Genomic DNA, 14,454 nt, shown 5'->3' on the forward strand with positions numbered 1-14,454 from the left:
GCCTCAATATCCAGCCATATTGACCTCGGATCCTCACAAGTCCAATCATTCACAAAGGATAGTAGGGAGTTTATTTGATACCTCTTAATATCTGGAAAGTCACACCCCCAACTCCCCACCCCACCAAACCCCCAACCCCGCCACCACAACCGCCATCACACTTCCCTGGGGAAGCTACAACTTGGTAAGCTTAATGAGAGGCTGACTGTGATACCAAATTAAAAAACTGAGGCAACTGTTGCGTCTCCATAATGTTTGCCTTGGCATCATCAGAGGGAGCATTCGCGTGGGATATAATAAGTGAGGAGGAACATTCATTTTAATAAGAGCTTTTCAGCCTAACCAAGATATTGGAAGAACCTCCCAATGCTGAAGATCCTGCTTTACCTTACCGAGCAAGTGCACAAAGTTAGCCTTATATAACCGGTCAATGGCTAGAGTAATGAAAATGCCTAGGTACAGAACACCTCCCTGTGTCCACCTGAAAGGGAATCGGATTTTACCTTCAAGAATGGGCATTCCCCCAAGACCCCTCACGAGCATGGCCTCCGACTTCATAAAATTAACCTTATATCCCGAGAGCCAAATAAATTGATACATTGTACTAAATGAAGCACAGACACTGCCGGGTTTGATAGGAAAAGGAGAACATCACCTGTGTAGAGTGTGATTTCATGTGCCCCTGATCCCACTTTGGGAACAACTATGTTGGGGTCCCTCCGAATAACCTCCGCCAAAGCCTCAATCACCAGCGTGAACTATAGCCATTAGTAAGAACTGCTGCCATAGGATCACTATATAGCACTTCCACCCATCCGGTAAAGTCCCCACCGAGACCAAACTACTCCAAAACATAAAAAAGATATGGCCATTCCACACAGTCAAGCACCTTCTCCGTGTCAAAGGAGACCACCAAGCCCGGAATTGACTTCTGCTGGACCATGTTCAATAATCTTCTAATGTTATTAGCTGACCTACAGCCTTTAATAAAACCTGTCTGGTCTTCCTTTACTATAAATGGCAACACCTTCTCTAGACTGAATGCGAATGTCTTAGATAAAATTTTAGAATCCAAGTTTATTAGCGAAATGGGCCTATATGAAACACAGCCGGGTGCCTTACCACTTACATACTGCCTCTCTGGCACTGTCAAGGGAGCATTCAAAAGGGACACCTGCTCCGGAGTCACACCTGGAAGGTCCAGGTTCTTAAAGGAGGACACCCTCTTTGCCAACCTGTCCTCCCAGCCCTCTGACCGATACAGCTTGGTGTAAAATTTCCTAAAAGCCATATTCATCTTTTTGGAGTCGCAAGTAAGAGTCTCAGTGCCCTCTCTGATAGATGTGATGGACTGGGGAGTGTTCTTCTTCCTAGGCAAATAAGCCACGTATTTACCTGGCCTACCTCCATACACAAACAACCTTTGTTTTGCGAAAGAGATCTCTCTCTTTGCTGTTTGAGTGAGCGCAAATTCAGAGCAGCCCTATAAACTGTGATTCACTATAACTTAATCATGGATGGCCTATCAAAGTACACGGTCTTGGTTGCTTTCAGACGGGCTTTGAGCAGATGTTGCTGCTCTCCCTTCTGTAGTTTCTGATTAGCTGAATAAGAGATGATTATACCCCTTGCGCAGGTCTTGGCAGTCTCCTAAAGCACAGGTGGGTTGCTGGCTGTGCATGAGTTGATATCCAAAAACGTTTTAAAATCTCACAAGAAGCACTCCATAAATTTACTATATTTAAGGAGGAAAGGATCCATGTGCCAATGCCGTGAACCTACCTCATTACTCCTGGCCTTAATCTCCAAATACACTGCTGCATGATCAGAAATGGCTATGTTCCCAATTTTACAGGACAGCACCGAATCCAAAAAAGCTGATGGAGCAAGAAACAAATCAATCCTTGTGTAACACTTGTGTGGATTGGAGAAAAAGGTGAAATCCATACCCGCCGGGTGAAGACATCTCCATTCATCTACAAATCCCAACTCCACACATAAGTCCACCAATTGTTTAGATTGAGAGAAGGTGCACTGGGAACCCCTGAGCATCCTATCCACTGTGGGATCCATGAGGCAATTAAAGTCTTCCCCTGTAGCACATACCATGGGCAATCAATCTAGAGAGTGCATCCTCAGAAATTTAAGGGGGTGTGCCGGGGACCAATAAACATTCAGAATTCCATATTCCTCCATGTATTAAAGCTTTGAGAATCACAAACCACACATATTCATCTTTAATTTGATCTAACAACTGAATAAGTATAGCCACTCCCCTGCTTTTGGTATTAAAAGATGAAAAAAAACCCTGTCAAACCCTACCTGCTGCAACGTTAGATGTCCCTTGTCATCAAGGTGGGTTTCTTGTAACAGAGCGACATCTACCCTCTCCTTCCTAAGACTTGAAAGTACTTTATTTCTCTTAATCGGTGAGTGATTCCCCTTGATATTCCAGGTGCACCATTTAAACAAAAAATTAACCATAGTCATCTAAAACAGCCCGTGAACCCCCACGAGAAAGAACCCTACTCACAATGAGCCAACTGGAAACAGTTAAAGACTCATAGAGCCTGAAGAACATATCTATAAAAACTACCAAAACGAAACTTTTAAAAACTACAACTAAGTAAACCAATACAAAAAACACATAATAGGAGACTTCTCCCTTGACCATAGGAGGCACTCACACTACCCACACACATTTCCATGGCTCCTTCTGTTGAATCCGTGCCACAAACTCAGTCAAAACAAAAGTAAAAAAATACATAAATCTTATAAGCACAAGAATTAAAAGTCGACGTTTCACCCATCCCACCCATAAATCGACCTCCATTTATTGCTGGAAAAAACAAACCGAAAGTTCCCACAATCTTCCCAGACCCTAGGAAAGTGAAAAGGGAAGAGAAAAGAAAAAAAGGTAAAGGGATAAAACAAAACGAAAGAAACAACAACAAAGGAGAAACATTATTGTCCATATTGCTTGATACAGTCAGTCTATTTTAAAGTGTCCAAAAAGTCCTTTGCCTTTTAAAGTCACAAAGTCATAGAGATATACAGCGTGGAAACTTCGGTCCAACTCGTCCAAGCCAACCAGATATCCCAACCCAATCTAGTCCCACCTACCAGCACCCGGCTCATATCCCTCCAAACCCTTGCTATTCATATACCCATCCAGTTGCAATTGGACTAGCCTCCATCATTTCCTCTGGCAGCTCATTCCATACACATACTACCCACTACTTGAAATTATTGTCTCTTAGGTGTCCTTTATATCTTACCCCTCTCACCCTAAACCTATGCCCTCTAGTTCTGGACTTCCCCCACCTCAGGGAAGAGACTTTATTTATCCTATCTATGCCCCTCATGATTTTGTAAACCTCTATGAGGTCACCCCTCAGCCTCCGACGCTCCAGGGAAAACAGCCCCAGCCAATTCAACCTCTCCCTATAGCTCAAATCCCCCAACCTTGGCAACATCGTTGTAAATCTTTTCTGAACCCTTTCAAGTTTCACAACATTAATCAAACAGAAGTACAGACCCTCCATAGCTGAAACGGAGCACTGCCGAGTACCTTACAGAGTACTGGATATCCAGATCCCTCAGCGTCTTCTTTACCTCATCAAAGGTCTTTCTCTTCTGGAGCACGACCACAGAAAAGTCCTGAAATACATAATCTTCGATCCCTTGTAAATCAGGGCCTGTGGATCCTTCCCCAGCGCTCTGGCAGCTTCCAACACTTTTTGTTTGTCTCTATAAGACTGGAATTGCACTAGGACTGGGCGGGGGTGCCGGTCCAACCAAGGCCTGCACACCACGACCCGGTGAATCCGATCGATCAGCACCCAGCCCCCCTTGGCTTCCAATCCCAGAAACCAAATCAGCCATTGCCTAAGAAAGCTGGCTGGCCAATTCCCTTCTTCTCACTCCAACAGCCCAATAACACAAATGTTATTTCTTCGACCTTGAAAATCAAGGTCATTGACCTGCTCCAATAAGGCCTGTACCTGCTTTTCCAGAGCCTGGATCCATCCCGCCGAGGATTCAGCTGCGGTCTCTGATGCCACGGTCCACCGCTCAACCTCCTCCACACGCTGCTCGAGACGTTGCATCTCCTGAGGATGCCTTTGCAGCATGGCCGCGATCGGTTCCAGCCTGGTTCCGGTCTCCTCCATCACTGACCCGATCTTTTCTCGGATTTTAATGAACTCCAAAGCCAGGCTTTGCCGAGCAGGTAAGTCCAACAGGGCTTCCACAGTGGTCATCGTTGCGGCCACAGGTGCGCCCGTTGATGCAGGGGAGTTTGTTGTGATCCACCGGCCTTTTGCCTTTAGTCATCCTTCCAGTTCACTAAAAAGGATATATAGTGATTCTAATCACTTAAAATCACCGATTTTTCCCAGAATAGATAAAACGTGGAGGTTTAAAGCACCACCTTTCCTGGGTTATAGTGCAGAGCTCAGTAAGGCAGACCTGTTAGATCACCACCATCTTGAAACCCCCACTCCCAACCTATTTAAAGCTGACCTTCTCATTGTGGAGTCAGTATCAGAGCTGGAGGGAGTGCAAAAAGCAAGCTTGTAAATACTTCTTCTGAGGCCTCCGATCTCTTATTCTCAGAGATTGAGGAGGTCTCTTCTGATGGTAAAAGTCATTTCTCCGCAGGTCTATGGCCATCCCACTGGCACCTGTAAGACACCGGAGAGGAATGGCATTGATGGTGAGTTACTGTGAGAATTTCAGTAGAGTAAAGAATGGTGTTTACTGATTGGTGGGACATGGGTATCTCAGAATTCCCTTAGGAACAGTCCCAGTCTTTGCTCCACAAGGAGGAGCCAATGTAGAGCACCTATCCACTCACCCTGGCTCTGGCACAGCTGTTAGTGCTGGTGCAGGTTGTCAAAAGATGGTGAGGAGAATAGACAGTGGGAATGGATCATTGTCTTCCTGTCTCTAGGATGAGTACAGCCAATCTCTGGACTATCCCTTTCACCAGGTTATCCATATCCCAGTCAGAGGCTCATGGCACCATTTTCTCCTTGTCCTGCAACTTCAGAGGATAGTCCATGACCAAATAGAGCAGTTTTAGAATGCTGTGCTCGATTAGGCACAGATTGGACTTTTCAATATGGTTGTTAGGGATACTAATCCTTTGGGGATATCCAGTGAACAGTGAGGTTTTCCAGGAACACTGGGTGATAGAATCGGGCTAAAATTAGGTGAGGGAGTGCTGTAGGGTGAGATAGGTAGTTAAAGAGGCAGGTTTGGTAGGAATGTTGAGAATACTCATTAGGCTTACAGTGAAACCCTCCATGAAACTGAATGTAACTGACACAGTCAAATAAAATTAAGATTGAGCTACCATTTCCCTTGATTCTCTGAGAGGCCAAACCTCCATCTACTCCAAACTTAAATGTGTACAATGATGAGTCATCTCCAACCATCAGAAACCCAAAGATTCACAACCTTTTTCGTGAACCTGATGTTAGGCTTACTGGCTGTTCCTGTTTTCTCACTGTTATTTTTCCTGAAAAACAGTGTTACTTTTGCCAACTTCCAGTCTAATGGGAGTGGTCCCAAATCTAAGGTATTTTGGAAAATTATAGCTCACACACCCATTATCTCTGTAGTTACCTCTTGTAACCCTAGGAAATAAGATATCAGGTCTTACAGATTTGTCAGATTTTTTTTGTCCTTATACTTTTAATACTTTTTCAAATATTTCTTCAATATTAATGTTAATTTCCTTAATGTCTTCACTCACTTTAGCCCTAGGTTAACATCTATTTCTGGCATGAAACGTATGTCTTCTACTGAGAGGGCAGACATGAAATATTTGTTCAAAATTATTTTCTGTGATCCCCTGATCATTTCTCTTGTTGCTCCTTCTAATGAACTTGACTTGAGCTAGTCTCTTCCTTTTCATATTATATGTATATACACAAAATCTCTTTCAATCTGTTTTCCTATTTCTGCCTATTTTATTCTCTATTGTATTTTTTTCTTCCTCTTATCAATTCATTTTGGGAATCATTTCCTAGTTTCTACAACAATCTAAATCCTGACACTTGGTTTTTGCATTTTTTTCATATTGTAAGCGTTTTAATTTAATTTAGTACTGTGCTTAACTTCCTAAATGCATTTCTGATGGATCTTGTTGAGTTTTTGCACTTCAGTGAAATGTACTCATATTTTGAATTGTTTATTTAAATGTTTTCCATTGTTCATTTGCAGCCATATTTTTTATTTGCCAATCTACCCAATTAACCTTCACTAATTGTCCCCTCATCACCATAAATTTAGCTTTGTTTAAGATTTTTGTTTGTGGTTGGAATATGTTACATTGAAATTGATCACTAAATCCAATAATTTATGATCACTATTTCCCAGGGGAATGTATCCTATTTCATTACTCTAACCTTGATCTAAGATAGCTATGTCCCCGGTTATATATATTGCTCCAAGAAACAAAAACATTCTAATCACCTCACCTTCTAGACTACTCTTATGAATTTTATTATTACAGTTTATGTGAAGATTAAAGGCCTCACTCTTGTTATTCCTAATTTCCTCACATGATTATTCTATTTCAAGAACACCTAAAGGCAGATATTTTCTCACTAACATCCTCACTAGTCCTTTACTATCAGGACTATGCCTGTATCTGTTTTTCTGAAATGCTGCGCACTCTGGAAAATTTATTTCACTAATTTAGTGACCTTGTAACTATGTCTTTGTAATGACAATTTGATCAAAACGCTTACCTTAATTTGAGCCACTAGTACACTTACTGCAGGTTTTTTGCACATTTCGAAGAAGAACATTTAACTTCATTTTTAAGTCTCTATTCCCTGATTTTTGATACAGTTTTAGTTAAATTTCTCTGTCCTTTCCTGATTCATTCTGATCAGTCATTTGTGATTCTTTACAGTGTGCATAGGACCAGATAGGAAAGTATTTTTGTGTGAAAAATAACCGAGTATCTAGTCAATGGACTAGCTAGGTCTTCAGTTTGACTTGGTAAAGTTAGGACATTCTGATCAAAATACAACCGTTTAATTGTATGAGTAATTACTTGGTAGTATAGAACTTAAACATTGTTTTAAGAAATTTGGGGACATGTCCCATCACTCCATGTCTTCACCCACTGGCCCTGCTAAAGCTCTTCCTTTTTAAAAGCTCAATTTTAAAATCCAAACATCAGCAAATTCAATTCCAAAAATTACAAAATAAATCTGTCTGCAATGTAAGAACTTTTCATTTCCACTACCAGTAAACCTTTGAGTTTAATGATCTTTCACTGATATAAATCAATTCAAAGCCATCCATCTGCATTCAGAACAGCACTTGCCTCCCACTCATTTCTGATCTGCACTGACAGTACAATAAAGGTTTCTGAGATGATTTCGTCAAGCTATTGAGGTGTAAATCAATACACGTCAAAGGACGGCAGCAGGACAGGAAATTACATGCCTCGACGAGAAGCCTGTAAACAATTAAATAGGAATGATTTCAGAACAGCAGCTGCTGTGGCTGAGTCTACATATTATACAACTTACTTAATTTGATTCGTTTTAAGGATGCAATATCCTGTTTCAGTAGCTCAGCTAAAACTGTTAAAAAGTTAAATTTCCACAAGTTATTTAAGCTTTCTCTAAAGCTAGTGCTGTTATTTGGTAAAATGCAAATGAAGAAATTAACAAACTGTAAAATATCATCAAATATCCTTTATGCATTATTTCAACACTTGCAAATAATTTGATTTGCCTTCTTTGAAAGGACAGCTGCAGTTTCAATGGGGAGAGATGACATGGCAGGAATGTTACAGGGAATGCTACTTCCAGATTTGGTGTACATTTTTATGTCAGTCACATTGGATTCCAAAGCTCAAAGGCTTACATATTTGATGTCATTGATTGGAAATGTGCTGTAAAATAATTTCCTGCTCCTCAGAATTGGTGCTTCCATATAAATCCTTTAAAAGTTTCGGACAGAAGCTTTACAAAATGCTGATGTACATTCCCCCAGGTCAATAAGCTGCCTCAACAAACATATGCTACACCAAAAGTTATTTGAGCGAATATAACTGAGGCCAGTCCATAATAATAATGTTGATGTTTTTCGCAGATTAACTTGGCATTCATACTAAAGCAAAAAAATTACCTCAAATGTTCTCAATCTCCTCCATGTATGTGATAAATTATGCTAATCTGCTGTGCTACAAAGAAGCAGGATATGATTTTGCATCTGTATTTTTTCACATACAAGTTCTCAGTGTTGAATTAATCACTGGTGCAAGAACCTGAGTACTTATTCAAATGGATTAAGGAAAGCTGGCAGGCAATTAACTGAGGCTCTCTCATAGAGTCAGAGAGATGTACAACATGGAAACAGACCCTTCGGTCCAACCCATCCATACCGACCAGATATCCCAACCCAATCTAGTCCCACCTGCAATGTTGCAATTGTACTAGCTTCCACCACTTCCTCTGGCAGCTCATTCCATATCTTCTTCATCCATGAACTACATTTTTGGGACAGTGCCTGTAAAGATCTCTGAGATTTTCTCACAGGTCTGTGGGATTGTTTAAAACAAAATATCTAGGAGGAAAACAGGGTTTCATATTTGAGGTATATCGTACCTCATCAGAAAGCCAAACATCCTTTTAGGTCAAGAAATTTCTTGGTCTCAGTTTCAATTAAGATCCTCCAGATATATCTCAAGCTGGTTTAGAAACAATCTGGGCTAGACTCTAATACCTGAAAATCATAATATTGTATCTTCCTGTTTACCATGTCAAGATAATATGGCATTCTATATTGTCAACACAGGAGCAAAAGATAGGAAATTAGTGAGATATTTTGACAAATTCTTTAAACTGTTCCATATCCAATTAAGCCATGAATTGCAAATCCATTCATCCATAATGATTCAATAGAAATGTTTACATTTTCTACAAGCTGTTTAAATCTTCATGAAGCAGACTAGAGTCTGGTTCCTCGTCACTGCCAGTCCTCCTGAAGTTCACTTCATTTCCACAATATTTTCTTGACATTTTTCTTTCATACAAGAGACTATAATCTGGAGCCAAATTCTAATCTAAAAAGAACAATCTTTTATTTATAAGCAGCCTTTTAATGTAATAAAATACACAATGACACTTCCCATAAGCTTTGAACTTCAAAATATTATATTGAACCACATAGGAAGATGATAGATATCAGATGAACAAAAGCCTGGTTGAAGCAGGAAGATTTAAATAGTGTCTTAAAGGAAAGGGAGATAGCCAATTGAAGACTCAGCCACCAATAATGAGACGTTCATATCACGGATGCACAAGAGGTCAGAATTAGAATAGCTATTGGAACAGATATCTTGAATAGCTATGCTGCTGAAATTAGGGCAAGGATTCATGGAAGAATTTGAAAGCAAAGATGAATATTTTAAAATCAAGACATGACTTGATCAGGATCCAGTAGAGGCCAGTGAGCTGTCACAAGGATTTGCTACAAGATGGAAATAGCAGAGTCTGGATGACTATAATATTAGAATATTGAACACCAGCCAGCAGTGCACTGAAATTATCAAGCAAGATATAACAGAGGTATAGTTGAGGTTTTCAGCATTAGATGAGATGAGATGAGACAGGGGTGAAGTTTGGTGACATGGGGACGAAATACGCTTCCTTAATGATAGCATGGCAGTTTGGTTGGAAACTTATCTCAGGGTCAAATATGGTACCAAGGTAGCAAAGATATTTGTTTGATCTTAGACTGTTGTCAGCAAGAGGGTGGAGTTTGGAATGGGGACCAAGAACAGTGATTTGCAACACTCAATCTAATAAAGTAACTGTACGCTTGAACAGTGAGAAAAGATTGCCTTGCTGGGAATGGAGTACAGAAGGGATTAGTCTGAAGATCCATAGGTTTTGTGAAAATACACATCATAATTGGGAAGACAACAAATAAAACATCTGTATAGAATGTGTGCTCGCTGTAACATGTTCTGATAGCACATCAATTGTTCGTAGTTCTGCTTCCAATAGAACACTGCAGATAATTGTCTTCTTGTAATGCATAGATCAATACAATGGTATGTGCAGCTCCCACATATATGAAGTCTGTATTCTAAATGAGAACTAAAGTGCTTAAAAATCAAAGCATTTTCCTTTTGAATGTTATTCAAATAATTTGGAAGAATTTTTTTTTCAGAAATGATGATTAAATTCTACAGTATCATATATTTTCACACATTTTCATATGTGTTAAACTCCATTATCTACAAATGTAGGATGAACGGAATCCACTTTATTGCTTCCTAAATTATTATCCTAGGGCACAATGCATTCATTCAGAAAGCATTAGCTGCTTTTCCTTTGAACGACTCCAGCACTAAATACATTGTGCTGACAACTTGAGGGAAAGACACAACTGAAAGGTAGAATCAGAAAACACTCACCCGACAAGCCCCCTCCAATGATGATCACATCTTGTTTTCCACTGGACATTTTTACCGTCAGTTTTCACCTGCCTTTTGTGCAGATGCTCCTGAATATGGCTATTCGATTATTTCTTTTACCTTTATACAATCTGTTGTGTTTGGTTCTAGGCTGTAACTAAATCAAGTTGTACAGTCTAGGCTGCATCTCTTCATCTGTTAAACTGCCCGACACAGGCGTACCTCTTTTATCTGTGTACGTGTGATGTCTCCTGCTTGCTCAAGAGGAGGGACCATTGACAAGGTTGTTATGGATTATATATTTATTATTTCATGTGAAGAATCAAAGATGAGAATCAAATGTAAGTGTTTATGAGCATGAATTGTAAAAGTAAGGCTAAAATGGTACAAAAAAACATGAAATTACCTTTCTTGTAGCTGTTAATGAAACAACTTTCTAAAATACTTGAGAGTTCATTGTTGTGCAAATTAATGTAAGCAGAGCTATCTAATTGCTCTGTATAGAAATATAGACCTAACAGATTTACATGTTAATAGCAAGAATCAGCATATATCTCAAAAGTTACATTGTTGAGAGCTTATAATAGCTGTATGCTGATGACACTGTTTCAACCACATATAACTGTACCATTTTAACTTGCCAGGATTATTCTATTTTGCTAGATACAAGGAATTAGCAATTATAAAATATTTTATTCTTTTGGTCAGAGGGAATTATTTGCATACCCCACAATAGCAAGATGCCATGGTAACCTCTACCAATGCTTATTCCGATTTAAGACAGCTGATGATACATAATAAGTAGAAGCTCAAAGATGAGCAAAACATAGATCAAAAGATGGTGTAATGAAAAACATTCACGGACATTGAAATTTTAAACATTAATACCTTGCATTTTTTATTGCTGCATTCAACTGGTAATTAAAAATATTCAAAGTTTTTAACTTTCTTCCATCTCTTAAAGAAAGATAATGAATGAATTTGCAGAAAGGATTTTATTATGGCGTGTTATTTTAATACTTTAAAAGCAACTTTTTAAATATAAAAATTGTGCTTTGGAAAATATAACAGCCAATTTGTACATAGCAAGGTCCTACTAATAGCAAATGAAGAAGCTCAGTAAATTATAATCTGGGCCTAATCTTGACTTTGTTTTTGTGAATGGCTTTTGGTGATTTAAGATCAAATCCAGTAGGATTCTCCAGTAACAAACTGAGCTGGATTTTGCAGTCAACAGTGAAGCAGTGGTAATCCTGAAGAAGGATCACTGAACCCAAAACATTAATTCTGCTTTCTATCCACAGATGCTGCCAGATGTGCTAAGATTTTCCAGCAATTTGTGTTTTTATTTTTGAGGTCCTCCTAGTTCTTTGTTCCTTTTTGTTTTTTAGTTAGGCTTTCTGACCTTGAAAAAAATTATCCGTGCAGATCCAGCAACTTACATGGCACAGTCATTCTCTTGCCCAAGGTTAGCTTGAATCTTGCATCATATCAAAGGAATCTCCAAACATCCTAGCACCAGTGATGTCAGAAAACAGGACAAATAGCCAAGTATTCCCACAATCTGCAAACCAGGAAATTAAAAATAACTAAATATCTTTGCTTTTAATTTTTACATACATTAAAATAGAAAAATCGTGATAGATTGGACATGGAGACGAGATTAAAATAAAGTCAAAAACAAGCCTTTAAAACATGTTTAAAAGATAGAATTTCTTATTAAAATTGGGGTATTCAGGAGTCTAAGAAAATGTACAGCAGAATTTCAAGATAGTTCAGTGATATCTAACTGCCTTTAGTAGCCCACTCTCAGGGTTAGCATAGAACCACTCACAATGAATTGAATCTCCAGACTTACAGGTTTGCTATATATCTGCAATCTTGGGACGTTGATATCAATTTCAGAGGAGTAATGACAGCAAACGCTAACAGTTCCACAGCTGTTATTGTTGAAAAACTCAGATGAAATCCAGCCATATTCAGTCAAGCTCCAAGGTTGCTGTCTTTTAGAGCCAGTCTGCACCCTCACCTTAACATTAGAGACCTCGTGGCACTATGTTTAAAAAAGAAGTCAAGGAAGCGCTTCTGGTACCATGCACAGTTATCTCTGAATCAACATTATTTAGAATAGGTTGCCTGGTTATTTATTTAATTGCTTGCTATGTTTACCTATACTGCACAGTAAACTGTGACACATCGAACTCTTACATTGACAGCAAAACCCTTTGATTAGATAAGATTACTTTTTTTTATTAGATTACTTAGTGTGGAAACAGGCCCTTCGGCCCAACAAGTCCATACTGCCCCTCCGAAGCACATCCCACCCATACCCTTCGGCCCAACAAGTCCACACTGCCCCTCCGAAGCACATCCCACCCATACCCCTACATTTACCCCTTACCTAACACTACAGGCAATTTAGCATGGCCAATTCACCTGACCTGCACATCTTTGGATTGTGGGAGGAAACCGAAGTACCCGGAGGAAACCCACGCCGACACGGGTAGAACGTGCAAACTCTACACAGTCGCCTGAGGCGGGAATTGAACCCGGGTCTTTGGAGCTGTGAGGCAGCAGTGCTAACCACTGTGCCACCGTGTCGCCCACACGGGACATCCTGAGGTTGTGAAAGAAATATAAATGATACTTCTTTTGAAATTTAGATATCTATCTATTCCTCTGCTTGCACAGAATCATGAGCATAATCCTATGATGTTATTCAAAGAATAATAGTGAGTTTAGCATTCTAATATACAATACCTCCCCTAATTAATACAATGCAAAGCATTTATCTGATCATATATTAATTTGTTCTGTATGATTCTACTTGCGCAATTTAGCTCACATTCTTCTGCTTAATATTGATTACATTGCAAAAGTAATTGGCTTGTTGTGAAAACCTTTGGGAGTTGATCATTTGTTCTTGTTTTGTCTTGTATACCGCAGTTGAAACAATGATGTATACATGAACATACATAGGTCATGGTTTTTCTGATCAATTACTTGATAGTAAAATATAAAAGATTCATGTGTTGCTTCATTTCAATGTTTCCATGGTTAAAAAAAAAATCAGTTACCCTCACTGGTCTTGGAGGAATACTTTGCACAAACCTCTTTCTATTGCTACACCTGGCACATGACAGGGATAAAATGAGAACAGATGGGGATTGTAACAGTTAACAGCACATCTTCTGAATAATCCTCCAAATATAACCAATTTCCAATTATAACAACGGTGTTACATATATCTGCATTTCAAAATATGATAGCACTAAGTACATTCAGAGGAGAGATCGTTTTAAAGTGCATTTATAGAGACAATTATATAGCAATATAAACATTTTGGTAGTATTATTCAGAACAGTTTCAGAATAACACTAGTATAACTGCAGTCTGCTAAGAAATTAGAGCCAGAGAAGCCATGTGAAATCAAATTTCCAGCTTCTCAAGATGGACAAGGTGGGGAAGTGTGGGAATGCCTCAAATATATCCTCCAAAGAATATTGTTCTGCACAAAATGATAATTACACAGAATATGTAATCGTTTGTAAATTTTGTAATTTTCATCATTATCATGTTAGAAATCCTATAACAAAGTCCTCATTTTTTTTAAGATACAAGAGAATAGTAAAAAATCAGTGCTTTTTTTTGTTTCCACTATGATGAAGTTGAAGGCATGTACTGTACCTTTAAGAGAGAATGAAAGCTGAAAAGCTTGCAATCACTTGTCATGTAACTGACTGCAAGCACAAAGTGTACTGGACAATTTGAAGATGTAACATTTGAGCTGTAACGCTGGTAGAGTTGCTTTCACAACAATTCAAATTTAGCCAATCAGTTTAAATTATGTATATGAAGAAAGAGTGACATAAATTTTGTGAGAAGTGTGCACATAATCTTTTTTATATGAGAGAGATCACAATGATTCTGTTATAGACATTATTGGCAATTAACAACAAATTAAATTTTGATGTTTATAAAACCTCCATTAGAATTTT

At 38.9% G+C, this 14,454-nt stretch overlaps 1 protein-coding gene across 2 annotated transcripts in view; it reads right to left on the reverse strand.

Annotated features, from left to right (window-relative positions):
* The window catches only part of LOC122557182 (amine oxidase [flavin-containing]-like), an 80,157-nt gene extending 65,788 nt beyond the window's left edge, over positions 1-14,369 (reverse strand). For both annotated transcript variants that reach the window (XM_087992096.1, XM_043704583.2), the window contains exon 1: positions 10,457-14,369. In XM_087992096.1, the coding sequence (XP_087848222.1) occupies positions 10,457-10,505 (49 nt within the window). In that variant the 5' untranslated portion in view covers positions 10,506-14,369. The remainder of the gene's footprint in view (positions 1-10,456) is intronic.
* Between the last annotated feature and the right edge of the window lie 85 nt (positions 14,370-14,454).

This window comes from Chiloscyllium plagiosum, unplaced genomic scaffold (assembly GCF_037043375.1).
Source record: "Chiloscyllium plagiosum isolate Xiang-an unplaced genomic scaffold, Cpla_swu_hap1 HiC_scaffold_11, whole genome shotgun sequence".
Taxonomy (NCBI): Eukaryota; Metazoa; Chordata; class Chondrichthyes; order Orectolobiformes; family Hemiscylliidae; genus Chiloscyllium; species Chiloscyllium plagiosum.